Below are 27,855 nucleotides of genomic sequence, written 5' to 3'. Positions count from 1 at the left end.
TCTTTCTAGTTTTGTTATCTCTGGTCTCTTATCTCTTATCACACCCATATCCCTAAAGTACTTGTTCATCAACTTACATATCGAATTCAAGGTTACGGCACAATAAACACGTGAACGAACTGGAAAATTGATATTCGTTTTTCAAATACTTCGTCTTAGTGATAAGAGCATCTAGCTCTTCCATAGCCTTTGAATTGCACGCGCGCGCGCGTGTGTGTGTGTGTGTGTGTGTGTGTTTGATATGTGATTAATTTGCATATATGTATGACTAAACCTTGCAGAATGTGGTATAATTTCAGGACTAACAAAATGATCACCTCATTAGATGATGTCCTAACATCCGCTAACTACAGAACGTGTGACATTCATGATAGGTTAACCAAGGTTAATGTTAATTTGTTGTTCGTTGTTAATCGTTCGGGTGAAATGAATATTAGGAACGCACGGATTAATACCAGGGAAATCTAATCACATGAACGTTGCGTTATGAAAAAAAAAAACTGGATAAAGTTCTAAATAAAGAGATAAGGTGACAGCTATGCCCAAATGACGTTATCTGATGAAAAAGATTTTGGTGTCTTGCACTTCGATGTGGGTCTGAGCCTTCTTCGTCGCCCTCTTCTACACTAAGGGGGGTAAGACTTTGAGGCGCCCACTCCCTACACCTCAGAGACTTCCCTTGTAATACGCCACACCTCTACTACCTTTACACCGGGTGCACTTAGCACCCTGTTTACACCAAAGGAAAACAAGAGAGTTCCCCAATAAGGCCTTTATATACCTATTATGCATATCATACGCACCCTGCTTGAAGCTATGGCAAAGCATCCTTATATATCTTAACTCTGTACTGCCTCTACAATTACACTCAAACCCTAAGAGCTACCAAACCTTCATTTTACGTACCTAATTCATCGTCTTCGCCTTCTAGAGCCCTCTCGTACACTTGCTCCTCCCACAGGCTAAAGGGCTCTGGTCTCCTGAAGGCCTCGAAGTGGTTGAAGATGGAAGAGGAAGAGGCGGCGTGGGAATCGGAGAGCTCGGCGTCCGAGGCCAGGAGGTTGGAGAGGCTTGGGGCGTACCGTATCAGCTCCTCGCTCAGCTCCAGCACGTGAATCTCCGGCTCCTCCGCATGCGGTGGCAGGAAGTTCTTCACCTTCATCACGTGCTCCTGCTGCGGCTTCACCTGCCGGGAGGAGAGAGTGGGAGACGGTTTGTAAATGATGTCCAATGAGCTGAGGAGACCTGAGACCTACAAGTATCGTCGCCATACGAGTCCAAACGAATGACAGTGTCATCCAAGTGGCATCTGCCTGATAAACGCCCACGATATAAACGGCCTTAATCATTTTTTTTAAACGTTTACGTTTATAACAATTAGAACACGTAATAACTAAAGTTCATGCGCATCATGTGTAAAGTAATCAATGAAAAATGATAATAATCATCGAGTGTCAGAGAATTATCCAGCAGGTAGACACCAGGAGCCAAGCGAATACGTAGGGCTTGCCTCCCGATCGTAAAACATATAATGTCAGTAAATAAACTAGATGGCAACTGCACAACAATAACAAAGGACACGTGACCCTCCCAGGCCGGCCCAGTAATCCCGGCCGAGCACGAAGATGATAAACATTACAGGGGAGGCATCACACACACACACACACACACACACACACACACACACACACACAAACACACACACCGACTCAATCCATACACTTACGGTAATGCTCAAAGTCGACTGAGGCACTTTCTTAGCAGATTTGCTGGTATCATATCTCTTATTTTTTTACCACACACACTCACACACACACACACACACACGCTTGGCGAAGTTCCTGCGATGAAATAAACGGAAGAACTGGTGGATATAGTGACGACATAAGAAGGGGTTCGCCTGGTAATGATGATATTACGTTCGATTTGGAGCTATACTTAAAATGGCCAGATGGTACTTCTCGAGGCGGGCCAAGAAACCTAGAGACAGGGATGGACTCAGTAGGGCCTCCAGTAACGGTGACTGGGTCAGGGGAGAGAGAGAGAGAGAGAGAGAGAGAGAGAGAGAGAGAGAGAGAGAGAGAGAGAGAGAGAGAGAGAGAGAGAGAGAGAGAGAGAGAGAGAGCAGGCGGCAAAGCACAGTGGGGAGGCACTATAGAAAGGCTAAGGAAGATTAGGTATCCATTTCATCGACCATCCACCAGCTGTGGATGAACATCTGGGTTGACTGTGGATAGACAAGGCCACAACAAGGATTCGAACCGATGCGTGCGACTGTCGGAGGCCCATGAATGCTAACCGTAGAGACAAAACTTATTAAAGGAAGAAAAAGGAAGAGGAGGACAGACCCTCTCAAGAAGTGACGGTCTTAAGTTTCAGGAAACACTGGGAGATGAGACGTGCAAGCACTGCATAATGGAAATAGCACCTGTAGGAAAGAAGTTCGTGGTGGTGTTGATGATGCACAATCCTCCGAAGCATTTCAATGAACCCAGACAAACATACAGTGATGATTGGTGTATGAATGAGGACAACATACACATCCTTGGATGGTTAGGTATCAATAACGGGAGATTTCAATTACCAAAAATGACTCTGATATGTAAAGAGTACACAGGAAAATGTCTTTATAAGCACGCTAGGAACAGAGGGACAGATACACCATTATCATTAGACCTTTTCTTCAGAAAAAGTAGCATAGAAATGGCATGATACGCTAACTGGAAATAATTATCATGGAGCGCTTGAGTTTGACGACGTGGTAAACAAGGAACTGAAAATAGCTAGAATCAAACAGGATATGTAATCGTTGGAATTACACAGAACTCGACCGATTTTACGGTGACATAAAGTGGGTAATGGGGGTTAAGTAACTACGGCCCATGGCATTGTAATGGAGGGTTCTGTGGAATCTACAGCAGAGTAGGAACGTGGGGCCTCAATTAGCCCCAGACACAGAGGGAGACAGGCACAGTGCCGAGGAAGAGGAAGAGGGCGAACTTCATACCATCTGAAGGCAAGGGTCCCGTGCCAGGCTAAGGACTGGCAGATCCTCAGCAACAGCATTATCATTATCGACCTGGCCACTGTAGGCTGACATATGGAGGCAATCCATACACTATACCCACCACCGTAGGCTGACATGGAGGCAATCCATGCACTATTAGACCCACTTGCCTGAAATCTGGGATCAACCAGGTCACCTCATGAATTTCCCCGCCGTGGGGGCGGGACGAGAGAGGCGATCCTCATCAATGCCTGGTGGATGTGTTCCATGGACCTACACAGCTCTAGGGCAGGTCCCAGATCGTGAGGAAGGAAGCGGGGAAGAAAGTGATTTTGTGGTCGGGACCTGGCGTAAGGGACGGACACACACACGCGTGTCCGTGACTAGCGAGGCACGCAGCCGGGGATTAGAGCAGTAAGCCACGACCTAGATGACCCATTGCGTATCTCGGTGAAACCCAGTGAAGGATTACAGGTGTTTCAAAGGGAAAAACCAACGAAGGGTCGGTCGGTCGGTCGCTCGGTAAACTTTTCACCGAAGGGAACATTTGTACACAGGCGTGAGTCAACCTGAGAACCATAGAAGAACTGGATCCTCATAGGCCCTGTGGCTCCATGTCAGATGCAAGATGTTGGGTGATAATGTGGTAGAGGTTGGAAGAGCTGCTACCGGGCCAGTTTAACCGAGTAAAAAGTCTTCGATGCTCAGGAGAACGTGTTGGATGATGCCTCTGATGGAACTATACTAAATGATTGACAAAGGACACGAAAACGTCACAAACTATTTGGTAGCGAGGGAGGACTCACAAGCCATATTAAGGTAAATAGACGATATACTGGAACCTCTGGAAATGGGATACAAATCAGCCAATCATACTGAGAAACGTTCACAGTGAAATCAATATCTTCTTCATCTCATCATCGTGGACAGTATTTTGCTTGTGCTGTCTGCACAGATCAGGTGGTCGCGTGATGCACGAGATTTGTGACGATAATAAAAAGGAAAAACGTTAATACCGGAATTGCATTTACTGTATACCAGGAGGAGAAGGAGGAGGAGGAGGAGGAAGCGAAGGAGGAGGAGGGGGATGACATACTGCCTCGTCCGTTGAATAAGGTCCCGAGCCTAAGTTTCTGATCGAGTTGTTACAGTGATGCACCACTTGTTTCGGGTCATGATGTGAGTCACACACACACACACACACACGACCTTAATCTTCTGTGAATCAATATGACAACGTTCCTGACGACATCTGCCGCAGGGGGACCTTTACCACAGGTTTATGTGCGACGAAGTTGTAAAACATAATGACTGTTTTAACACCATCTAGTATCCTAATGTTTGTCGCGAAGAAAAACACATACGAATACAGTTTCAGACTCTTGTATCTTTGCTGTTTTTTCTTCTTTTTTTTCTGTATACAGTTATCACGTAAACACCCCGTCTCCTCAGATGGTTTACATACATACACAAGACATGTCGCATTCCGTCGCACCGAGTGACCCGCCGATGCCACTGCCATCCAGGGCCTCCACTCTCTCTCTCTCTCTCTCTCTCTCTCTCTCTCTCTCTCTCTCTCTCTCTCTCTCTCTCTCTCTCTCTCTCTCTCTCTCTCCCTTCCTTACCTCCGCCTCTCCTCCTTGTCTCTCTCATCTTACCCCTACCTTCCAACTCCACTTCCAGTCTTCATAATCCCAACAGAAACCCCAACAGAGACCTCAAACCTTCATGTAAGTCAGGAGTTCCCTATGTCTCATCCCTCTGCCTTCACATTCCTTGCCTCCAAGTCGACCTAATCAAATGATCGCCAAAAACCTCATCTCCAGCCACAAGACACTGCAAGTGGGTGTTAATAAGACAGGTCCCTTGGGAGAATCACGCTGATCGAAGATGAACAGACCAGCCGAACAAGCGGAGGTGATCTTAGCGTTGTGATCGCCAGAGGGAGGGAAGTGAGGGAGGGAGGGAAGCAAGGACGGTTCACCGTCAGGAGACAATTAGTAAGCTTGGAACTGCCGTTGGTCACGCCACCATCTCGTGCGAGGTACAGCCTCACCCATCACTGGTGGCTCGAGACATGCATGCATCCCGCTGGGCTCGGACACGCTAAGAAACGTCGCCTCCGACGGCCAATACAAATGGGACCATTGGGTTAATTGATGGTGTTATTGTTCGCACAGGCGTCTTCCTCTACCTTGTTTCTGGGTGTGACTATGTTCATGTTGTGGGTCTGTTTACTGTGGCTTTCAGGTTGTGGTTGTGATTTTGAACGTGGTGGTATGTGTTGTTGTTGATGTTGATTCTGACTTCTTCTTGTTGTTGTTGTTCTAATATCATCATCTGCTGCTGCTGGTACTTGCTGTTGTGTTGTAGTATACACTGCAATTGCTGCTGTAGTTGTAGACCATTGCTAGTTCATACACTGAGCTTGTAACTATCATCTGTGGCAGTTATACTGACCAATGTTGTTGGCTTTCACTCCCGTAGTTGATGTTGTTGTAATGGTTATTGCTGTGGTTGTTGTGGTTCCTGTTGTGTCCTTGTTGTTATTACTGTTGTCATTGCGTTGGCTGTAATCTTGGGGTCAGTCCTCTTGCTTCTGTGTATATCATTTAGGACAAACTCTTTTCTATTGTTTCTTCTTGTCCTTCTGGAGCCGATGGGAATTTTCTCTCTAATCTCTCTCAAGCTCTTTTCATATTTCCTTTCCTTCACTCATTCCAATTTTGTCATTCGTCGTCATTCTTATTATAATTCCTGTCTTGTGGGAACTCTGCCTTGTATTTTCACTGCTATCATTGTACCGTCACTGGTATCATTGTACTTTCACTATTATCACTGTAATTTCACCACTATCACTGTCCCTTCACTGTTCTTGTTGTACCATCATTTTACCCTCACCGTTATCATTGCACCTTCACTGCTATAATTTTACCTTCACTGCTATCATTGTGCCTTCACTGACATCATTGTATATTTGATCATCTGGTTCGTTAAATTCTTTGGAGGATTACATAATGTCAACATCACTATGCCCTTCTTTAATACAATTACTTTTCCTATCATCTATCATTCAAGTTGGCAATCTTCCACAATTTCTTGAAACCTAAGACTATCTCTTACACATTTCATATGAATCTTATGAATCTGTGTAAAATGTATACAAGATAACATGAAATTGCGCGAGAAAATCTTTAGAGAAGATTATAAGAAGTATCTTTCATAGTATAAGAATAATGAATGAATGAATGAATTAAGCTGAGTTACTAGACTGTGAATGCAGACAGCATACATATGTGGCGTAACTTTAGTTACCCCACAAAGCATTGCGATAACCATTTTCTCTCATTCAGAAGCACTGGTATCATGCTCTCTTTGGTAGGAGTAACTTTTATAAAATAATACTGTCTAGCACTAGTAACAATCTTTATTCTGAACAAGCAACTTGCACAAAATAATAACCAAATAATATAACCGTCAATCTAAATGTTTTCGTGTGTATACACTGTTAATCAGTATGTAATTTTTCTAATTGTCTGCATGTTTACGAATCCTTAGGCTACAGCGCATCCGTCAGTAACGCATATGAATATATTCAGCACTTCTGATCGTATGTATATGCAAGTATTTCAATATTTACCAGTTTAACACACCAGTAATCGCAATTCGAAAACAAAATGACTCCTGTTTTAGGTACCCCGGAAAAATCGAGAAATCCATTTTCTTTCACAAAAGAAAAAAAAACACTGCTAACATGCTTCTTTTTTACGAGTAACTTGTATAAATATTAGCTAGCCAGCACAATCCCTAACCTCCCCCGGGAATACTTGCCACTTCACTAACATATATGCATGTGTTCTGACATGGTTAACAATATGATCTATCAGTCTGGCTTTGCATCACAGATAGCTTTGATTATTGTGTGATTTTGTTCCTCATTATCTTGAATATTAAACTGAGCAACAATAGCATATCAAGGAAAATGTGGGACTGATTGAAATAAGTGATTATTATCATGTCTTGTGAAACAATGCGAATTAGAAAACGCCAGCTTGCTTCTCTCTCTTTTTTTTTTTTTAACTTCCTCAAGAGCTGTGAGTCACACTGCGATGGTGTTGCCATCTACAGAACGTTTCTGATATCAGAATGAAGATCCAGTCTCTACCTTCGCCCAGCACTGTTCTATATGCAGTTGTAGCTTGATGTTAATGACCTGTTTAAACTTTTAACGTTTCATAGCTAACAGACTGGTACGTGTTTCCTATAAAAGACAGGTAAGTGTTTTCTCGACATTCGTCAAAGATGACTTTCTCAGAGCCTTCGGCTCTTGGATCAACTCACAGGCATTAAACCACCCACTATATGGCCAACGTAGTGAGAGCGCATCTATAGATAGTGTTAAACATTTCTCCTTTTTTGACGGTAGGTGATTATAACGACTGAGTTGACACATGTAACTGATAAGGCTAAAACCCATCCAAACAACTTTCCGCCAAGGTCACCAGAATTAGTAATACAATTAGTGACATAATTAACAAATCATTAAGCCTCTAGAATCTTAAAGTTCCTTGTACAATGGGTAAAATTACCACCAGTTACCAGAAATGAGGGACAATGCTCATTAATCATGGCTCGTGTATTTTGAATACACTTTTTTTTTTCTATATAAATTTCAAGGATTTTCGTCATTTACGACAGTCCTCACTGTGGCCTTGAGTACACAAAGGAAAAACACAAGAATCAGGAATAAAATCAGAAAGAGAAATGTTTATTCGTCACTAGAAAAAAAAAAAAGAAAAAAAGAAATACAATTACAAGCAGCTGTTGAAAGCGAACAGTAGGAGACTTCATGTAATTTGCATGTCATACAAAACTGAGCATGCAACTCATATTTTTATCCCCAACTCTTTTTTTTTTTTCTTTCTTCTACCGTCATGCCACAGAGCCACCAGTACCTCCTACCTGATCGTTCAGACACCGTGACCATTAAACCACAACTTAAACTCTTTTCACGAATCTTGGAAATGGGGGAAAAAAAGGGCTGTATTTCTAGACAGCGCGTTCCTAGCCAATTAAAGCCGTAAGTGCCAGGCACGTACGTTATCGTAGTAATCAAAAGCTTATCGTTTTGGAATCGCATGAAAAACGAGGTTTTAATTACAAGAGACAATGGCCTCTTAGGGCTTTATCCCTAGTAGAGCCACTTAGGTTGAACATAGGATTGTGTCAAGTGTCCCATTACTGTCAGGTTCCTCCGTGCACGCATGGGGAAGGGGGTCATCCTTCTGGCATAGCACTGCTGGGACATACCATTAGCTCTGGCTGCTGACAAGGCCTGAGGCAAATTATTCTACTACGGCCATTCATAATTCACATGTGTCACCAACCTGCGCAGTTTGTTCATCATTATGCGTTTCAGGTTCGGACGGGTTTCGGAACAGGCTTCACGAGTGTGAGCGGTGGTGGTGTCAGTGACTGCGATGGACGAGGAAGGGATGAATATGATTACAGAGACGAATGAGAGAAGAGGAAAAACAAAACAAAAAAACACCGACGCTTATCGTAGGTCACTCCTCAAGGTCGTAGAGTGGAATACGCAGGGACTTCGTAAACAAAATATCCAACCTTCTCCAAGAGATAGTGATAAGGGACGGAAGTGAAGTGGCGCTATCAAGAGAGGCGTGTCGACGTGGAAGTGATGTCTCGTCCATGTCCAGCTTTTTATATGGCACGTCCACTTGGAAGAACCTTACGTGTACGGAGACTACCAGACACGTTAGGTTGTATATGACTGTAGACATCAGTAGCACTACGACTGGTCCCTTATAGAAGTCTTTTTCTACGTGTTGGCTGATGACTGGTGTTGTACTTGTCAGGTCAAAACAATGGGTGGTAATCAAGATTCACTCACGAGAGTATGAAAGAAATACATGATCGACTTAGGGGAATCCATCATAAGGGGTACGAGAAAAGGAACTGGCGATTAAAAATGAGCAATGGATTTGGGCCGTGTGGGGCTTACAGCTGTCACACTTCCACAGGTGGACTTTGAGGGGGGTGGGCAGGGGGGAAGAAAAAAAAAAACAATTCAAAAGGACTCTCCATACCTGACACTTGAGGCCAAACATCCTAGTGGACGAAAAAAAAAATAATGTCGACACTGTTGACCTGTTTTAAGAGAGATTATTTCAAATCCATTACTTGCTACGCTGTCATGATTTGCGACATACGAGAGAGAGAGAGAGAGAGAGAGAGAGAGAGAGAGAGAGAGAGAGAGAGAGAGAGAGAGAGTATCACCGTGACTAATACTACCATGGTCAGTGGGGGTCAAATGTCTGCCGCAAGGATTAACTCGTGTTTCCACAACATGAATTTCTGGTACTGGTCAGATGACCTGATCAGATAATGAATGTATGATCTGTTATAATCAATTAACTCTTGCGTCATTGTACGGGGTCGTGTCTGCCAACGTTTCATTTGAGAGAGAGGTTGATGAGAGTAAAATGCCAAGAGCAGCATAAGGAGGCAAATCGACGGTGCAGAAGGGAAAAGATGACGAGAAAAATGGAAAAGAACAACATGGATTTGACGCGAAATCATCGGCAACTTTGTCGTTTTATTTGAATGACAAACGGTGTATCTCTCTCTCTCTCTCTCTCTCTCTCTCTCCACTTTATGTAGAAACTCTTTTCTATACTAACAGGGACCCCGTCTCGCTACTAAGACTGTACAACGAGTTAGCTCACTCACAGTCCTAAAGTCAAGCAGTGATCGAGAAACACTAATGTCTTCCTTCAAAAGAGGCCTTGAGCATGTCATCCCCCCAGGGTCGTCTTGCATCACTAGCGTTAGACACGACGAAGTCTATTGACAGGATCAGAATGTACAACCCTTCCCAACACTGTAACATTCCTCAGACTTATCAGTTACATTGAAATGTCGCTTGGTCTCCACCCACTGCGACACTAGACACAGGACTGCAATGTTGCAGTAGAAGCCTCTGTTTATCCTATGATCTAGAGGGGTAATGGAAGAAGTTTATTCTCGGCTGTTCAGTGTCTGTGCGGTGCACCTGCAATCCACATCACACCCTCCACAACGAGCTTATCTTTCCTCCACACCCCGACTACCCTCCACACCGAGGCTATCCACCCTCACCATCACACTTACCCTCCCTCCACACCACACACGACATCCACTCACCTGAGTGAAGTTCCTCCCGACGCTCTTTATGTACACGAAGTTCTCCGGGAGGTCGTCGCTGAGCTGCCCCCGGATCTCCCGTCTGAGATCGAAGAGGTTCACGTCTGGCAGGACCCGGAGGAACCCCGCCGACACCGTCTCCTCCACGACCTGGTTCCTGGCCAGCCTCCTGAATGGGATCCACTTATCCTGCGGCAGGATGTATACGTGGACCTCCACCAGCTGTAAGGATGGTAAGAGACGTGTTAAAAGAAGGACAGTGACGGATGGGAGTAATGGAGGTATGAGAGATAAATGGGTATACGGATATAAGAGAAGATGACTGGAGACACGAGGGGGTTGATGGAGGCGTGTAAATGTACTGGAGAATTGAAAATAATGGATGATCTTGGGATAGCCGAGGTGTGGAAGCACTGATGGAGAACTGGGGAAATGACGGTGACATATGGTAGGCATGAGAGGGGTGCTGAGATAGCAGTAATATCAAATAAGGATTGACGGGGCAGTGGATGGATTGATGGAAACATCTGTGAATGGGAAGAGTGGAAGGGTTCATGGTGGAGGGGTAAAGGTTACATTAAAAATATGAGAAGGTTGACTGAGGACCGAGAGCATGACAGTTGAGGCACACGGGAAAACGAATTGAGGTTCCAAAGGGTTGTGGATGGAGAAAGAAGTGGGATTGATGATGGAAGAATTCCAGGGCTAGTGGAGGAATGGAAAAGTTACTGGAAATTAGCGAGCGAGTGAGTTGATGAAGGACTGGAATGGTTCAACTATTGAATCTGTGAAAACTAAAAAATAAATTGAGAAAAAAATTAACTTTTCCATGGAAAGAAAAGAATAAAGTCTATTATTCTTTGGATTAAAAGAGTGATAAATTGTGGGACATATTTTTTTCAACCTCAGAATAGAGTCCTGCAGATAAAACTTAGATAAAACAGATTCATGAGATTACGAGAAAGCTTAAATGTCATCCTAATGAGAAAATATTGTACGAGATTTGTATTTAGCAGCGAGATCTGGTGGCTGCTGGCATTTCCACACACACGCTCATGAAATCAGTGTCATTGATATTGATAATAATAACTGAAATAAGAATAATAGTAGTAATGATAAGAGTAACAGCAATAATAACAGTAGCAGTAGTAGTAGTAGTATTAATAATAATGATATTGATGATAATTATAATGATAATGATAATAATGATAATAACAATAATAGGAATGATAATGATAATAATAGTAATGATAATGATGATAATGATATCAATAATGATAATAATAATGATAATAGTAAACATCCATCTAGACTTAAGATCCCATAAAGACATAGAGGAACGCATGGATGAAGCAGGTAACGCGCACATGAACGTGCGTTCACTACAGATATTTCGTTACGTTCATCTTCGGGTTCGTTATCCCGAGAAAAAGGATGATCCTCACACGATCCATACATTCCCTCCCTACACCGTGTCTGTGGCATCTCTACGGTGACTACGCCATACAACGTACGGGTGTGGGATGGTGTAGCGCCTGTACCATACATCATGCCAGCATGTGATCGTAAACATATGAGAATATAACAAAAGATTCAGGAGCTCAGAAACCCCTCCTCCCCGACGTTGTCTGTTGTTCTCCCAGTGTAATCTTGCAACAGACCCGTAGGTAGCTTCGGGGGTAGGAGGAGGAGGAGGAGGAGGAGGAGGAGGAGGATGGGTGTCGAAAGATTTGACTTTTCACCACCTTGTGTGACACGACCTCCAAACTCGTCCTTCAGACTTCCACATCGGGATCTAAATCGCTGATGATAACATTTGCGCCTCTGACCTAGTTCTTATTCTAATGCAGGAATACCATGAGGGAGATCCAATGTATCATTACAAGTTTACCAACACGCACGATGCGGATCTTTCTCGGGACGTGTTCCATGAAGTAACACAAGACGGATTGACAACCGTAATTGACGGTTGTCTGGATGATGGACGCGATGTACGAAGCTCAGCGTGATTATGAGGGATTGTCTCCTACAGGAGAAGGTAGTGTAGGATACTCCGTTCGACGCAGGAGAAGGAGGGGTGAGGACTCGCCACAAGACTTGAGGTCAGCAGCAGGTGGGGGGGATGGTCGGGGGTCGATGGTTCACGGAAAAAAAGAAACGAAACGCTCCATTTCCTTGATTTACCAAAAATAAACTGAAGATTAAGTTCAATTTCTTACCATAAGCAACGAAAGAGCGGGGAGACATCCGTTTTTAGCCAGATGGAAGCGAAAGCTTGAGGCGTCCATGATTCAGAGCAAGAGATAGGAGGGCGATAATTCGTAGACGTCAGAAAGACAGAGAATTGAAGATTAATGTTCGATTCCACGGCTCACGAACCTGGAGAATGGTTCCACGGTTCACCAGAGATGGGCGACGTAGAGTTGTATCAGTCACCCAAACCCTCACCATCAGTGAAGTGGCTTCGGGCAACTTCCAGTCGCTCTAACGAAGACTTCGCCAATCACACTTACGCCCTTCCTGCGGCACCAGTTATACCTCAACTGTACGTAGGGGTAAGCCTCCCTTAACGCTGATTGAACAGGGAATCCCAAAACCATCCAATAGCTTGTGACGCACTTCACCAACAAACTTCACTGAACTTTAACGTAACGTAACAGTTCGGAGGAGCCGCTTAGATCGAGAAGCGTAACTTGATATCATTTATGCATCTCGATGCAAATAATTTGCACGAAGGGGGAACTTCGTCTTCTTCCGGAGTAACTTTCGCGGCACAACTTCTGGTTGGGAACGCGCCTGGTACAGTCATACACATGCAATCTTGTTTGTTCCAGTCTCTATAGCAGCCATGAACTGGTCACACAGAGATAACTTTCGACTTATTTCATGTAATCTATGTTATCAAGAATAGCTCTACAAAGAATGTGTTCCTATCTTCCATTATATGTATGACGAACAGCTGGGTTGACTGTGAACCGACTGCCGCAACCAGGGTTCGAACCTATGCGTTCGAGTCCAGAAATGTTTACCGATACACCACGGAGGTCTGTATAACATGACAACATGGACGGAGGATTCTGAGAACTGTCCATTGGTCTGGCCTTCCACTGGCTACACTTCTTTCATGACATTGTAACAATATATCGATTGTTAGCAACATTTCCAGTCATTTATCATAATAAATGTCACAATGGCATCATATTTCACGGAAGCTTACTAAATACAGTGGGACTACCACAATCATTAGGGAAATTTGTCTCACTCACGCTTACCAACCATACGAAAACAGCACGAGAGGCACAATGATCATTTCCGAAATGCATCGGACCCATCCAGGATGATACTTTTTTTTTTACCCTGCGTACATGTGGGTGACTGAGATGGATGATCAGCACTCTCTCTCTCTCTCTCTCTCTCTCTCTCTCTCTCTCTCTCTCTCTCTCTCTCTCTCTCTCTCTCTCTCTCTCTCTCTCTCTCCCTAAGTATCCCGATATCCTAAAGACACACGACCTTTATTTTAAAAGCAGACAGTGAAATTTACCGCAGACGCAACATGACGCCGAAACAAATCACTATAACATGGAGCTCTGCCCAGTGTTGTGCTGAGGAGAAATTACTACCTTACTAGTCCGACCTGTGCGTCTTCATTTAGTCAGAGAAAAACATATATTTCTCCGAACGAGTCACGGCCACCGGGAGACGACGTGGCATTAATTCACAAACAAAACAAAAAAAAATTGATCTTCCGCAGTGTTCGTGATCTGGGTGTAACCAGGTTTGGTCGCGGTAATAGAGGACCGTGTCTTCTTGACAAAAGATTCGTGCGTGTTGACCCCGACGACCTAAGAAAAGACACTGGGAAGACAAGGATTGATAGGAGACCCCCCTTTGTCCTCATAACAGGTACCGAGAGGACTTTGTTGTCCTCACAACAGGTAATCCTCATAACCGGCACCGAGAGGACTTTGTTGTCCTCACAACAGGTAACTGAGGGCAGTGCTGTCCTCACGAACAGATCCTAAAGGAACTACTGCCAACAGAACCATTGACGATAGGGCCGTTGTCAAAAGAACTACTACCCACAGGATCAATGAGGAGAGGAAATGGTACCAACACAATCATTGGCTTACAGAAACACACTGACGACACAGGACCATCGCACCTACATCATGTTAGAACACAGGGTACCATAGCTACAACAGGTCAGAAGACAATAAACCATATCTACATCATGTTAGAACACATGGTACCTTATCTACAACATGTCACAAGACAATAAACCATATCTACATCATGTTAGAACACATGGTACCTTATCTACAACATGTCACAAGACAATAAACCATTTCTACATCATGTTAGAACACATGGTACCTTATCTACAACATGTCAAAAGACAATAAACCATATCTGCAACATATCTGAAAACATGGTACCATATATACAACATTCAGGAATACATGGTACCATATCTACATCATGTAATAACACATGGTACCACACCTACAACATATAGGAACATATGGTATCATGTCTACGACATGTCAGAACACATGGTACCATGTTTACAACATGTCAGAGCACACACATGGCACACCATATCAACAACATGTCTCTCACATGATCATCCCACGAGCTAATTCCTGAGGCTTTATCACATCCCAGGGAACGCTGGGACACACAGTTGACCTTGTTTTTTAACCCACCATTAGGCCGCAAGGGTCAGTCAAGTCGAGGGAAATTATGTCGTAACGTTTAAGATTTTTCTGTTATAACTTTTTCCCGTCCTGGAAAAAGTCTGGCTATAAATGAGGTCTCCCCCTCCCCCCTTTTTTATATTCCAGGGAAAATGAGATCATAAAACCCATGAAAGAGTCATATAATATATATATATATATATATATATATATATATATATATATATATATATATATATATATATATATATATATATATATATGTATATATATTCCTTTTGTCTTCCGTGGTTCCAGCAAAGTGACAATTTTGATATGTTAACCACATATCTAGTAAAGAAAATCATGCTCCGAAATATGCATATATATATATATATATATATATATATATATATATATATATATATATAGTCAACTTTGGGAAATTGAGCCCGAGGGGTCATGACTGTGTACATCAGATAAGCCACGGTGACCTTAATCGGCCGTCCACCCACTTTAGATCTTAGTGAGAGTAGCACGACGGTACGACCCTTGAGGACGACGGTACGACCCTTAGGGACGACGGTACGACCTTTGAGGACGACAGTACGAGCCTTGAGGACAACGGTACGACCATCGAGCTCGGCGATGAGTGTGATGCGTCCTTTGAGCACGACATTACGACCCTTAACCTTGACGGTAGTGGACTTTGCTGAGTCGTATCAAGGGTCTTACAGTCGTGCTCAAGAGTCGCACAGTCGCACTTGAAGGTCGTACAGTCGTGCACAAAAGCCTAACTTACGTAGTTTGAGACAGATTCGGTCAACAAACATCTTGGTAACAGGAGACTTGAAATGTGGTCTTTGGATAATTATCTTACCATTTCTAGTTTTCGAACTCGATTCTACCTTCTCCCACATACTATTTTTCTTCCAATACCTTTCCATATTAGTTCCTCAATATAATTCATTATCATCCTTTCATCTTTCCTCATATTTCTTTTCTCGTCTCATTTCCTTTTTTTTCATTCTTCTCTCTTTCGTAACTTCATTTCTTTCTTGGGTTTCCCTCCTCCTCTCTTAGCGTCTCCTCTCGTCCAATATCTTTACCTATTTGCATTTCATTCCTCCTCTCTCTCTCTCAGCTGACCACCTTAACAATCCAATTAACCTCATTTCAACAACGATTCGTCAGTGTGTTTCTCCTACTCCTCCTCCTTATCTCTCCATCAGGCAAACTAAATCGAACTGTTCAGGTCCACATAATCGTGAGTGTAAACAAGACCCCTCCTACTGTGATAAGACCAGGCTTGAGCCCCTTCCCAGCACAGCAGTCCTTTGACCAAGCTGCTTAAACTAACTCGCGTGTCTTCCAGGCGTAATTCACTGTGGCAAGAGGAGGGTGGTTCCTCCTGGTGGAGGGAGTACCTCGAGAAGGCCAGCCAGGACATTATATACCTTCCTGCAGGAGGGTTAGAACACCCAGCTCCTCCTCCTCCTCCTCGTCCTTTCGCTGTTCGAGGTACGTCATGAGTATTCCCAGTGATTCAGAATGATGATTATTCTTTTAACCTTTGGAAGTAAATCCTTCTGTCATGCTCAAGGACTTCTGCTCAATCCGATTACACCGGTTGGTTCACTTAGGCCAAGATGGAATAGAGAGCGGAAGGCAAAGAGCACATTGTTTGTGATTTACTTGAGTAACTGAAAGAATGTGTGATAGATTTTGATGAAATGAAATATTTCTTTTAATATCTATATCTTTCTCCCTCCTTCGAATGAGCTGTGAGTATTCTAAGGATCTTCCCATAAGTACGTATCACAAGGCTAGTTGGTTGGTTAGTTTTGGGCTTTAGGTCTATCAACTGTAAGGGTCATTAAGACCTGCCATATGTTACAGTGACATTACCACTCGTTGGCACTCGTCATAACAGTCAACGAAACACCCAGACTATATTTCCCTAATGACCCAACTACAAACTACCACGTAATTCAGAGCTGAACAACCCAATGACGGTTACCAGAGATAGAAAAAGAGAACGGAGTCATTCGAGAAAAACTGCTAAATAGCTCGTCCACATCTGCCAGTCGTACCAGGTTCCATTCTGGGAGCCAGCTGCAGGCAATGTCAAGGTTGCGCTGGCCACTATATCTCATCCGGCTTAATTAGAGAGCTTTAAAACTACGCAACAGCCGAGATTAAAGCAATTTTGATATTAAAGGCGAGCGTTTCACTTCTCATGAGAACAGCTTTGTGTTTTTGTATTATATTGCCTCTTCGTATTGTAGTTCTATCCAAGGGGGGCTTAAACCGCCCTCTCTCTCTCTCTCTCTCTCTCTCTCTCTCTCTCTCTCTCTCTCTCTCTCTCTCTCTCTCTCTCTCTCTCTCCTCATTGGAGGAGGAAGACTGGGGGCATAACGTGTGTCATTGCTATTAAAGGGTTCCTCAATTCACCCTGAGTTGATCGAAGAGGAGGCTCACAGGTTCACCTGGTGGTTTGGGAGGGGGGCCTGAGGACCAAGAGAGATGATAAAGGGGGAGGAACAGGTAATGTCCTTGTGTATCATTCCATTCTTCCACTACAACGTTGTTGTTAGTGTTAGGAGACGGATTATCCTTAACGAAACATTTAAATTCTACTTTCAGCGCTTTTTTTTTCCCCCTTTCTTTTAATAGCAGAGTTGTGTGTCTGTGTGTGTGTGTGTGTGTGTGTGTGTGTGTGTGTGTGTGTGTGTGTGTGTGTGTGTGTGCGAGCCATTATTCCATCTTACTGGGTCGTCTTTATGGCGTTTTTATATACCTGAGGAAACTAATGGATCACTTATCTTTAACGTTCGTAAGTTCGGATTATGTGATTTGTAATCCACGACAGGACGTATCTCTCTTCTCCAGCCTGGAGGTTCAGTCTCTTATTTTTTTTTTTCCTTGTCATTAAAGTTAATTTTTATGACGGAGCGAATGAAGATAACGCGTTAATAAAACAAGGTTAACGAGATAAAGAGATAATCTTAAAGTCTCGTTTGTCTGTTTCATAATTTGTGATGAAACATCTGACAGTGCTCGTCATCCCATGAACAATATCCTGAGTGGAGAGACACAGATCATTTCCTCGGTCTGTTCTGTGTGTAGAGTACGTGGTCTCATGGAGAGGCTGCGCAGACAATTCGGTCTCTACACCCGGGTTACGTTAAACAGGTATTAACGTCAGGTCTACACTACACTGGTCTTGGCTAGACTACACTAGTCTTGGCTAGACTACATGGGTCTTGGCTATGCTACGCTGGTCTTGGCTACACTACATTGGTCTTGGCTACACTACACTAGTCTTGGCTAGACTACATGGGTCTTGGCTATACTACAATAGTCTTGGCTATACTACATTGGTCTTGGCTATCATACACTGGTCTTGGCTATACTACATTGATATTGGCTATACTACATTGGTCTTGGCTATTGTACACTGATCTTGGCTAACCTACACTGGTCTCGGCTCTGTGAAACTGGTCTCGGTTATGTCACCTTGCTCTCAGCTCTCTACTCCACTCGTCTCGTCTCTACCACTCTAGGTCCTCGACTCGGCCGCATCAACCTCGGCCTCGCCAGTGACCTCAACAGAATAGATCGCCAATGACCCCAACAGAATAAGGCGCCGCACTCACTCAAGTGTGCAGTGGCCAGACTTCGATGTAAAGCCTAAAAGTTCAGCGTCACACACCGATGATAATGATCGCATGTTCACTACCTCCCCTTTATATTCCCTCATAGATTCCCAACCTCGGCGAACTTCAATCGTCTCCAGCAGTCCAGGACTGCGCTACTTCCAGCAGCAAGGAACTGTAGATTCCTTTGGAGTGAGAGGCTCTTCTTTAACGAGTGCAGGTGAGGTTCTGATCATTCAAAGAGCGGATCCAGGAATTTATTTACAATTCTCTCTCCTAGATGTCCGAAGGGACATAGATGGAAGACGCCATTGCTCCAAAGGAGCCCGATATATGGACCACTTTCAGAGGGAGGTCCTGGTGTTCCCTTACGACCCCTCTTTTCCAGAGGTTCCTTCAGCTCCGGAGGGCCACGCCACGATCCATACCAGGGACAGGACGCTCTCCTTAAGAGCGAGAAGTTCTCTGACGAGACTGTGCTCGCTCTCGCCAACTGACTGACTAGACTGACGACACCTACAAAACGCCTTAGAACGTTAGGAATTAAAACCGACCGTTTTTTCTGAGCTGGGAACACACATTACCTCTCCTCCTTCTCACCCCTCGGGGTGGAGATTTCTTAACGAGAACGAACGAAGCCTCCAGAATGCGCTACCCATCACGGCAAACGAGAACTCACGAGCGACCGAGGTTCCTCAGTGACTGGAAACTATGAGGGGCAACATGTGCAAGGCGTTCGAGTGCTAACACAGAAGACCGCCCGTGGGTAATAGTTACCCCCCAACTGTTTCTACCAGTTCCTGTATGTTAGAGTTGAGGGAACCAGCCTGTGTGTGTGTGTGTGTGTGTGTGTGTGTGTGTGTGTGTGTGTGTGTGTGTCTGTGTTTGTGTGTCATTACTGTTTGTGTGTTACGAGGAGAGAGTTTTAAACTCGTGTTGCCCAGTCTCTTTAACCTTGTATTTACGGACCATGTCTTAATCTCATGTATAAGTACAAAAGTATATACATATTCCATTTAAGGAAGTTACCAGTTCATCGATTAGTCCTAAATGGGAAGGATGAACACCTGGGATGGCTGTGAGCCGGCTGTCCAATCCAAGATTCGAGTCTGGGTTACTTAAGGACGGCAGCTCGCAAAGCCAAACCCTTTTACCAAAGTGCAAGGCTGCCAGGGTCATGGCCTAACATAGGTCATCCTCAACCATCCACAAGAGTCTATTTCTAACTCTCCCCCCCCTCGAGACTGCAACCCCCCCCCCCCCCAATCGAGCAACCCTGAATTAAGGTCACTCACAACAAGTGACCCCCCGGGACCTACACTTGAACTGTGGTCTTGATAAAGTCATTTCTATTTGTTACAGGGACAGATGAGTGAGCCAACATCATTCTTGTAGGCCAAAGGAGGACTGTCGTCATGCGGGTCACGGAGAGAGAGAGAGAGAGAGAGAGAGAGAGAGAGAGAGAGAGAGAGAGAGAGAGAGAGAGAGAGAGAGAGAGAGAGAGAGAGGTCGTCTACCTCCCTCCCTGCGAAAATCGAATCACTCCGTCCCCTCCAGTACTTCGCCGAGAATCGAAATTCGATAATTCAACCCTGCATATGCCGGGTTAGACGTAGCCACACTCCGCTCATGTCGACCTATAGGGGAGGAAAACGAAGCGTTGGGTCACTGCCCCGCTGGGAGAGACAGAGGGACTACGACCGTCATCAACGAGACCTGACACTCGCCCTCCCCCCATCGATCACCGAGACCGAGGTGTCGATTCCTAACCACATGCTAGAATTACGGGTGACGGCCGACTGTCGATCCACCGTCAAACACATACACCCACACACCTTCCCTCCCTCCCTCCCTTCTCCTTCCCTCTGGAGCTCACCACAAATACTGACTGCCATGATTATAGGTCTAGAGCCGCCCCCGTGACCAGCTGGGGGGGAAACAGGGAGGCGATCATATCCATAATGTGTCTATTGTTTACCAACTGTAGTGTAGAGTTTCATGAGTCCTCATTACCTTTTGCAAGAGTCCTCATTACCTATTGCAAGAGTCCTCATTACCTTTTGCAAGAGTCCTCATTACCTTTTGCAAGAGTCCTCGTTACTTTTTGCATGAGTCCTCATTACTTTTTGCAAGAGTCCTCATTACCTTCGTCATGGGGTTTTCGTGGTTCCTGCCTTGCTCTCGTCTCATTCCTCATGGTCCAGGTCTTCCTTGGATCATCATACACTGACTGATTTGTCTCGGCTTTATAATGTCTGAATCATCTGGACGAGACTGAAAATAGACAGTTCTTCTTCTGAGAGATACGGCAGCCCCACACACTAGCGAGAGGCCACGACATAAAAACTGAACGAAATGTTGATAAAAAAACGTTGTTTAAGAAGTATTGGTTGATCCTGTGGGTGGTAGATAGATGGAATGAACTGACCGATGAGATACTGAATTCTGGCAGTATACGGAGGTTTGAAAAGGGTATTTGATGGCATGAAAACTGCAGAAGATGGTTCCTTACGAATGTACAACTTTCGTTCTGTATTGTACAAATAGATAATCACACACACACACACACACACACACACACACACACACACACACACACACCTCTTTCTCCTACCACCTCTCTCTTGAGTCATACTGGTCCACAGTAATGGTCCTCGTCCCAGGATCTAGCACCGGAGAACCAGACCGGGGCAAGAATAGACACATGAACACATGAAGACCTTAAAAATAGCACGAGAGAAAAAAAAAAAAAAAAGGAAAGAAAGAAATCCATACGTCTCAAATGAACGACTCCCGAGGCGCGAATGAAGCGACCATTCTCCACAAATCACCTTGATTACAGTAATCATGTTCACCTTCAGCTTCTGGGGGTCCCTGGGGCGAATTCGTCTCTCGCCCTGCGGCACAGACTACAGGCGTGACTTGAGAGAGGAATTTGCAGCCGTAATAATTCTGTTTAATGGAATGAGCCACCGATGTAATGCGGTCCGTATGAAATAGATTTCTCTCGTTCGTTCGCCCTGCCCAACACACAACCCACCCCCCGCGCTTCTGGAGGCGGAGGCACATGTTGCATTTTCTTGTCTACAATATTTTTCCCGTGATTACAGGCGCCTGCCACACGGTGGGCTAATTCTCTTGGTTGCGGTAACGGCAGCTGAGGTTGTCCTGTGTGGAAAAACGTTCGCGGTGCCACACCTATTGAGAGGAAGGTTCCCCAAATGTAGGTCCTTCATTTTTTTTTTCTCTTTTGTGTGGTTTACGTAAAGTAGCAACTTAGGGTGGGGATCTCTCTCTCTCTCTCTCTCTCTCTCTCTCTCTCTCTCTCTCTCTCTCTCTCTCTCTCTCTCTCTCTCTCTGGTGAGTCTACAATCGCTACAGTCCCGTCAAAGAAATTCTTACCCCCTTCCCCCCAAAGGAGCCCATATTTCCCCTGCTTACTGGACGTAGCGCAACCACGAGCCGCAGGGAGTAGCCTTCAAGTAGGAGGTCCTGTGTAACACCAAGAACCTCTTTCTTGTAGAGGTCTTCAGGTGACAACATACAACTTTCCCTCCCCCAACAGACGATATGACTCACCGAGTAACAGCGACAGCAGGTAACGGGTCCCCGGACATCAATAGCTGCCGGGCTTTGTGGAATTAACGTGGCCACATGAGTGGTGTGACTGACACTCATTGTGACGAACGGGGGCTACAATAACAGTAACTTTGAGAACGGCGCTAGATAATAAAACAAACATACGATGAAGAATTGATAATGATCATGATGATAATGATAATGATGATGATGATGATATAATAATGATAATCTGAGGTGTTTTCGTGGCCTCTGCTCTCGACCTTCTTCGTCTCTGGGTCGACCACACGTCAACATGCATTATATTTTTAAAAGCCATCCTCTCCCCGCGGGCCGACCACACGCCAGCCATCAGACCTCGCTTCTTAAACCTATCTTACTCATCTCAGTCGGTCTGCCCAAGACGAGGATGTCATTAAACTCGACTTTTTGTGATTTGTTATATATATATATATATTTTTTTAAGAGCGTTCCTGGGTTTGTTTTTGTTTACATACTTGCTCGTCGTGGTGGTGTACGTCTGTCTGTCTCACTGTCAATCCACCCCTTCCTCTGTTTGTCTACTGGGTATGGGTGTTGATTGAGGAGGGGAAAGGAGCGTCATGATGGCCATGGATTGCCACCCTGTGCAAGGTCATGGGTCGGGGAGGGTGTGGTATTGGTACGTATGGGGTATGAATCCTAATGCCCATGTTAGCTAGCACGTACGTAACTATAGTTTCTAAAGATATCGTCTCATACCCATGTCTTACAATGTACCGGACTCCACCTAAGGACGAGAACACCTTTGGCGATGCTGCCAACTCGTCAGTGGATGAGAAGGAGTACAATCTCGTCGAGGAACTTCTTGTGCCAAAGGAGACCGTCATTACTCTCCTACTGGATGTTGCGCAGTATTGAAACTGCAAAGAGGCCCTGTGATAGAGGCCCTGGGAGGTTATGTAATTAGATACTAATCACCGTAATTAGCTCATATTTTACGAGCAGGGATTAAATGAAAATAGTCATATCATAGTTCACGTTCCATACCTGTGACCAGCGACCTAATTACCCCATGAGAAGGTGACGGAGGGTGAATGGGACCCGAGGTTGGTTGGTTGTTTGCCCTTTAGGCCTATCAATTGCCAGGGTCATTAAGACCGTCCTCGTAAAGCTACGTCCACCAAACCGAATCATCTTTCAACACCTTCTTCAGGTGTTAAAGATAACAATTCTTCCAAGAACAAATATACCCTCACTGTGCCTATGGTCTATGATTTGGGGGGGAGACCTGAAACACAAGCTTGAGCTGCTTGTCGCCACCATCTCTCTGAGGGTAATTTCTTACCATCAACCTCTCACCTCTGACCTAAGACTAACTCTCTAATGCTGACCTTCAACGCAGATACGGTGCAGAGAGAGAGAGAGAGAGAGAGAGAGAGAGAGAGAGAGAGAGAGAGAGAGAGAGAGAGAGAGAGAGAGAGAGAGAGAGAGAGAGAGAGACATAATGCACCTTTTGTACATGTTTCAAGTCACTGTGCATTCATTGCGAGCCACCTTCCGCCAGGGGTCACAAGCGTTACTCCGGATTTAGATATATATATATATATATATATATATATATATATATATATATATATATATATATATATATATATATATAATAACGAGCTGAGGGAGCGTTCTTTAAGTGACGTTGGTTATGGATATGTCTTTAAACGACCAGTCTTACGTAGGATTCGTCAGATCCAGGAATAGTATGTGAGACTCAGGTACCCTGACGACGTATGAATCATGAGTAAGAGCTCCCATTGGCTGACGTGTCCCGCCTCAAGGCCAGCAGAAAATCCCTGAATACACACACACACACACACAGACGAGGGTGCTTACTGATCCACATCAATTTGTACGTACGGACGTACGTACGTGTTTGAATGGTTGGGATCTACCCGTCCGGTATGTTATGTTACTTGGGTGCCATCTACCGGCCGGCACGCACCTGCTGCCAGACGGTTGGCCGAAACTCTCGTACAGCAGCAGCCTCGCTCTCTCCGTCTCTCTCTCTCTCTCTCTCTCTCTCTCTCTCTCTCTCTCTCTCTCTCTCTCTGTCTCTCTGCTCCCCCCCTCCCCCAAGACCTTCAGCAATCCCCGGGCTCCACACGCAGGCCTTGGCATTACACCCGTCAGCGCTTGTGTCGCCGGGGAAGTAAAAGGCCAAAGATCAAGATCATGAGCTCAGTCGGTTATTAGGACTGAGCTAAGGCACAGCCAGTCAGGATGACTCGCTGTAGCCATAAGTCATGATCATTTAAGTGAGGCATTTCACAGACTTGAGTCAAAAGAGGCGACATTGGTTTGCCCCAGGGTATATAGACAGGATCAATTGATAACGAGTGGGTGTGGCCCGGGTTGCGGGTTATTGACTTGGTGAAGTGTAGGCTCGCTTGAACTCTTTCCCCCCAAGGAAGTGGGAGGGAGAGAGAGACAGACACAGACGTTTCAACACCTTCAGAAGGATCGGGTAGGGTACCTGGAGATGCAATGTACCTAATCAACACATTGATTAAAGTGAGACAATTTTTTTTTCCCATTTAGTGTCTTTATTTAATAAGTCTTGCGAGAGATTCGCTGAAATTATTCAAGTTGAATCGGTTGAGTATCCATACTGAATGGACCAAAGATGTTGTGGTATCTTTCCTCAACTGACTCTCCCTTTCAGTGACACTCTCTCACAAAGTCTCTCTCTCTCTCTCTCTCTCTCTCTCTCTCTCTCTCTCTCTCTCTCTCTCTCTCTCTCTCTCTCTCTCTCTCTCTCTCTGTCCCGTAACGGTTGACCAACGCGGTGATACGGATGTTAAAGGTTATCAACGGAAAATAAGGAAATTTTCCATTATTTTTTTTCTGGGGGGGTGGGTGGGGTATAGTGACTGACACAGCACGGGCAGAACATGACCGCTATCGAGGTCATCTCGAGTGAACGAAAACAAAAAAGTAAAGTAGGAAAGGAAGAAAATGGAAGAATTTCCATCATCGTCATAGTTCTAAACTTTCTCAAGATTAAAGAAAATGAAGAGAAGAACACTGGTCAACACACTATCTATGTACAGACGCCTACGCGTATACACATGAAGACAACAAGTGTAGAAATGGCTGATTCGTTCATAATGGAACTCCTGGTCTGACCCATAATATCTACTCCCTTTCCTAACTCTTTCTCTCTTGCTTATCTCAAAAGTCGTCCTTCACTCCCAACACCTTCTCTCCATCCTTCTGCTTGACGGCCCCGTATCCATCTATATAAGCTAGGAGTGTACGATCCTATCTTTGTCCTCCAGCAGGTAACTTCGTCATCGACCACCAGGTCCCCTGTTGTCTGTGGGGCGTCATCAACTCCCACGACAGGAGTCCAAGGGCGAGACAGACATTGTTTCGTCTCCAGCCAACTGGACCTGAACATGGTACAAATCAAAACAGCGAGTGCAATAATCACAAAGAAATGTGATGACGATGATGTGTGTCGTGCTCCGGGGTAATTAAACTCAAGGGCTTAATTACGTCATGCTTCGTGGTAATTACATTCAAGAACTTAATTACGTCTAGGTAATGCTATCCTCGGGTGCTGTCATAGCGCATCGGCAATGTCATTAAGTGTTAAGTGTATCGCTAGCAACAGAGATCATCAGGAATGCATTTAAGACCTGATAAACTTTGAAGTTGATGTACCAGGAATGGCCTAAGACTATATATGAATATGTATATATGTAGATAAGTAGCATAAACTACATATGTATGTATATATATATATATATATATAGAAAGGGCTCCGTGTAAAGCGTCCAGAGGCAATTCTCTCGTTCGTGGATGAAAGAGCCGGTCAGAGTCTGTGGGGGCGTGGCGGATGACGCTGGAAATACCAAGCGGAGGGGACCAGCACCTGCCTGGCCTGCCTCCAGCTAGCCAGAGGGCACGAGATACTCGGGTCCTGGCGACACACGGGTGTGTGGAGTGAGGTGAGGTGAGGTGAGGTCTTGGTGCGTGGACAGGCTCTGGCAGGGGCGGGGTCCAAACAGGGCGGCTCTTGGCTCTGGGCGAGGCTGTCTGTACCGGACTAGGCGGAGGACGAGGACTGGTAAAGCAGGACGGGGGGAGCCTGACTGAAGGTGAGAGTGAGGAGAAAGGGAGGAACAAGAGAGAAGTGGAGGGAGCAAAGAACAACATGGCTGGAGGAGGGAGAGGTGAGACAGTCTGGAAGAGGTGGAATTAAAGAGGATTAGTAAGGGATAGAAGGACGTAGTTAGCGGGATAAGAAGAAGAGAGATAAGCACTTATATGCTTCAGTTTTGGCAGTCCATAATCTTCATCCTACACTACGCCTCACCTTTTCAAAAGCGAACTTAACAAAGAGAAAAAAACATACGAAACAGAACTAACGAGAACAAATCACTGGTAGTATTAGTAAACACAAACATCTATCACCCGTACAATGAAACAAACAAACAAAAAAACTTCCCATACAATCCCCTGCCTAAACATGTTCAGCACACAATTCCTCAAACAGCATCGGATCCCTTCCCGCCCAGCACAATACCTATCGAACATACCCACATTGCAAACACTCAACAAACAACATAGCGACCGCTTCCCCTACGATCCAATCTTAAACTTCACTCCACCAGACAGACGTACACCCACCTGAAACTACACTACACAGACAAATAAGATATATACTCATTCTCGTCTTCGTTTTCAAGACCTCTCATTTTCTCCACTATTACAAACATCGTCTCGAAGTATCACAAGATCTCTCGTGTCTCTCATACAACTTCCACACTCGAGACACGAAACACCTACTCCTCTATTGTCTTACACTAACCCCATAATCACAAATAGACAATATCACAGCACTTTTTGACATCTGGTCATGACCGGTGGCCGTGGCAAGCTTCCTGAGCGCTGTGAGATGCAGTAAAGTCAGGAGGTACGTGAAAAAAAAAAGAAGAAATAGACAATACGACATAGAATGAGAAACAAATGAAGAAGAAGAATATTAGATCCCAGAAAATACTGTTAGAAGTTGACATGAAACGAATCATTGACACGAAACAATCAGGAAAAATAGAAAATCAAAAAGAAAAGTTAAGGCAAAGACACAGAAGAATTATTCGGAGAATCACGAAAAGATTCCACGATCCAGTAGACTTCGGGAACCATTATTGATCACTGCTTATGTAAAGGAAGCGAAACCTCGCCACTGGCTTAAGTCATGGAAAACGGAGGATGGCTCTCCCCGTAACTGCTAATTAGCTTTCGAAATATTTACAACAGCCACAACTGTCTGTCTTCCGTGTGTGTGTGTGTGTGTGTGTGTGTGTGAGGACAAAAAAAAAAAAAACCTACGAGCAGCGTCTGTCTACGTGACCAGACTGTCTAATAAACCGTCGCTCTGATGGTAACTCACGGAAGGAGAAGATCGAACAGTGATTTGCCGCTAAGAATGTTGTGATGGTGCATCATGAGGGCACGACCGAACGAACGGTGGGACCAGAGTCTGAAAATACACCGTAATGGCTGCGACGAGTTCGAAAAAAAACGTGAACCTTAATGACGTGAGATATTGCCCCGCGCGCGCCTCTCTCTCTCTCTCTCTCTCTCTCTCTCTCTCTCTCTCTCTCTCTCTCTCTCTCTCTCTCTCTCTCTCTCTCTCTTGTAGTCCATACCGGCAAAAAAGATTCTTGATTAATGACTGATACGT

The 27,855-nt window shown here is 44.7% G+C and overlaps 1 protein-coding gene across 1 annotated transcript; it reads right to left on the bottom strand.

Annotated features, from left to right (window-relative positions):
• Positions 1-8,198: 8,198 nt before the first annotated feature.
• Positions 8,199-12,498, bottom strand: LOC139760205 (uncharacterized). Its single transcript, XM_071683140.1, has 3 exons — positions 12,430-12,498; positions 10,211-10,432; positions 8,199-8,342 (listed from the first exon to the last, which is right to left on the bottom strand). Exons 1-3 carry the CDS (start codon positions 12,496-12,498, stop codon positions 8,199-8,201), a joined length of 435 nt encoding a protein of 144 aa, XP_071539241.1.
• Between the last annotated feature and the right edge of the window lie 15,357 nt (positions 12,499-27,855).

The sequence above is a fragment of the Panulirus ornatus genome, chromosome 35 (assembly GCF_036320965.1).
Source record: "Panulirus ornatus isolate Po-2019 chromosome 35, ASM3632096v1, whole genome shotgun sequence".
Lineage (NCBI taxonomy): Eukaryota > Metazoa > Arthropoda > Malacostraca > Decapoda > Palinuridae > Panulirus > Panulirus ornatus.
The sequence above is the reverse complement of the archived record's forward strand: the minus strand, read 5'-3'. Positions and strand labels throughout refer to the sequence as shown.

What these genes read in the sequence shown, in the direction of transcription:
- LOC139760205 (XM_071683140.1), bottom strand. Translation starts at nt 12,498, where the DNA reads ATGGACGCCTCAAGCTTTCGCTTCCATCTGGCTAAAAACGGATGTCTC. An exon ending in CCGCTCTTTCGTTGCTTATG is followed by an intron (nt 10,433 to 12,429) that starts GTAAGAAATTGA and finishes CCATCCTTACAG; the next exon opens with CTGGTGGAGGTCCACGTATA. An exon ending in TCGGGAGGAACTTCACTCAG is followed by an intron (nt 8,343 to 10,210) that starts GTGAGTGGATGT and finishes AATTTGCCTCAG; the next exon opens with GCCTTGTCAGCAGCCAGAGC.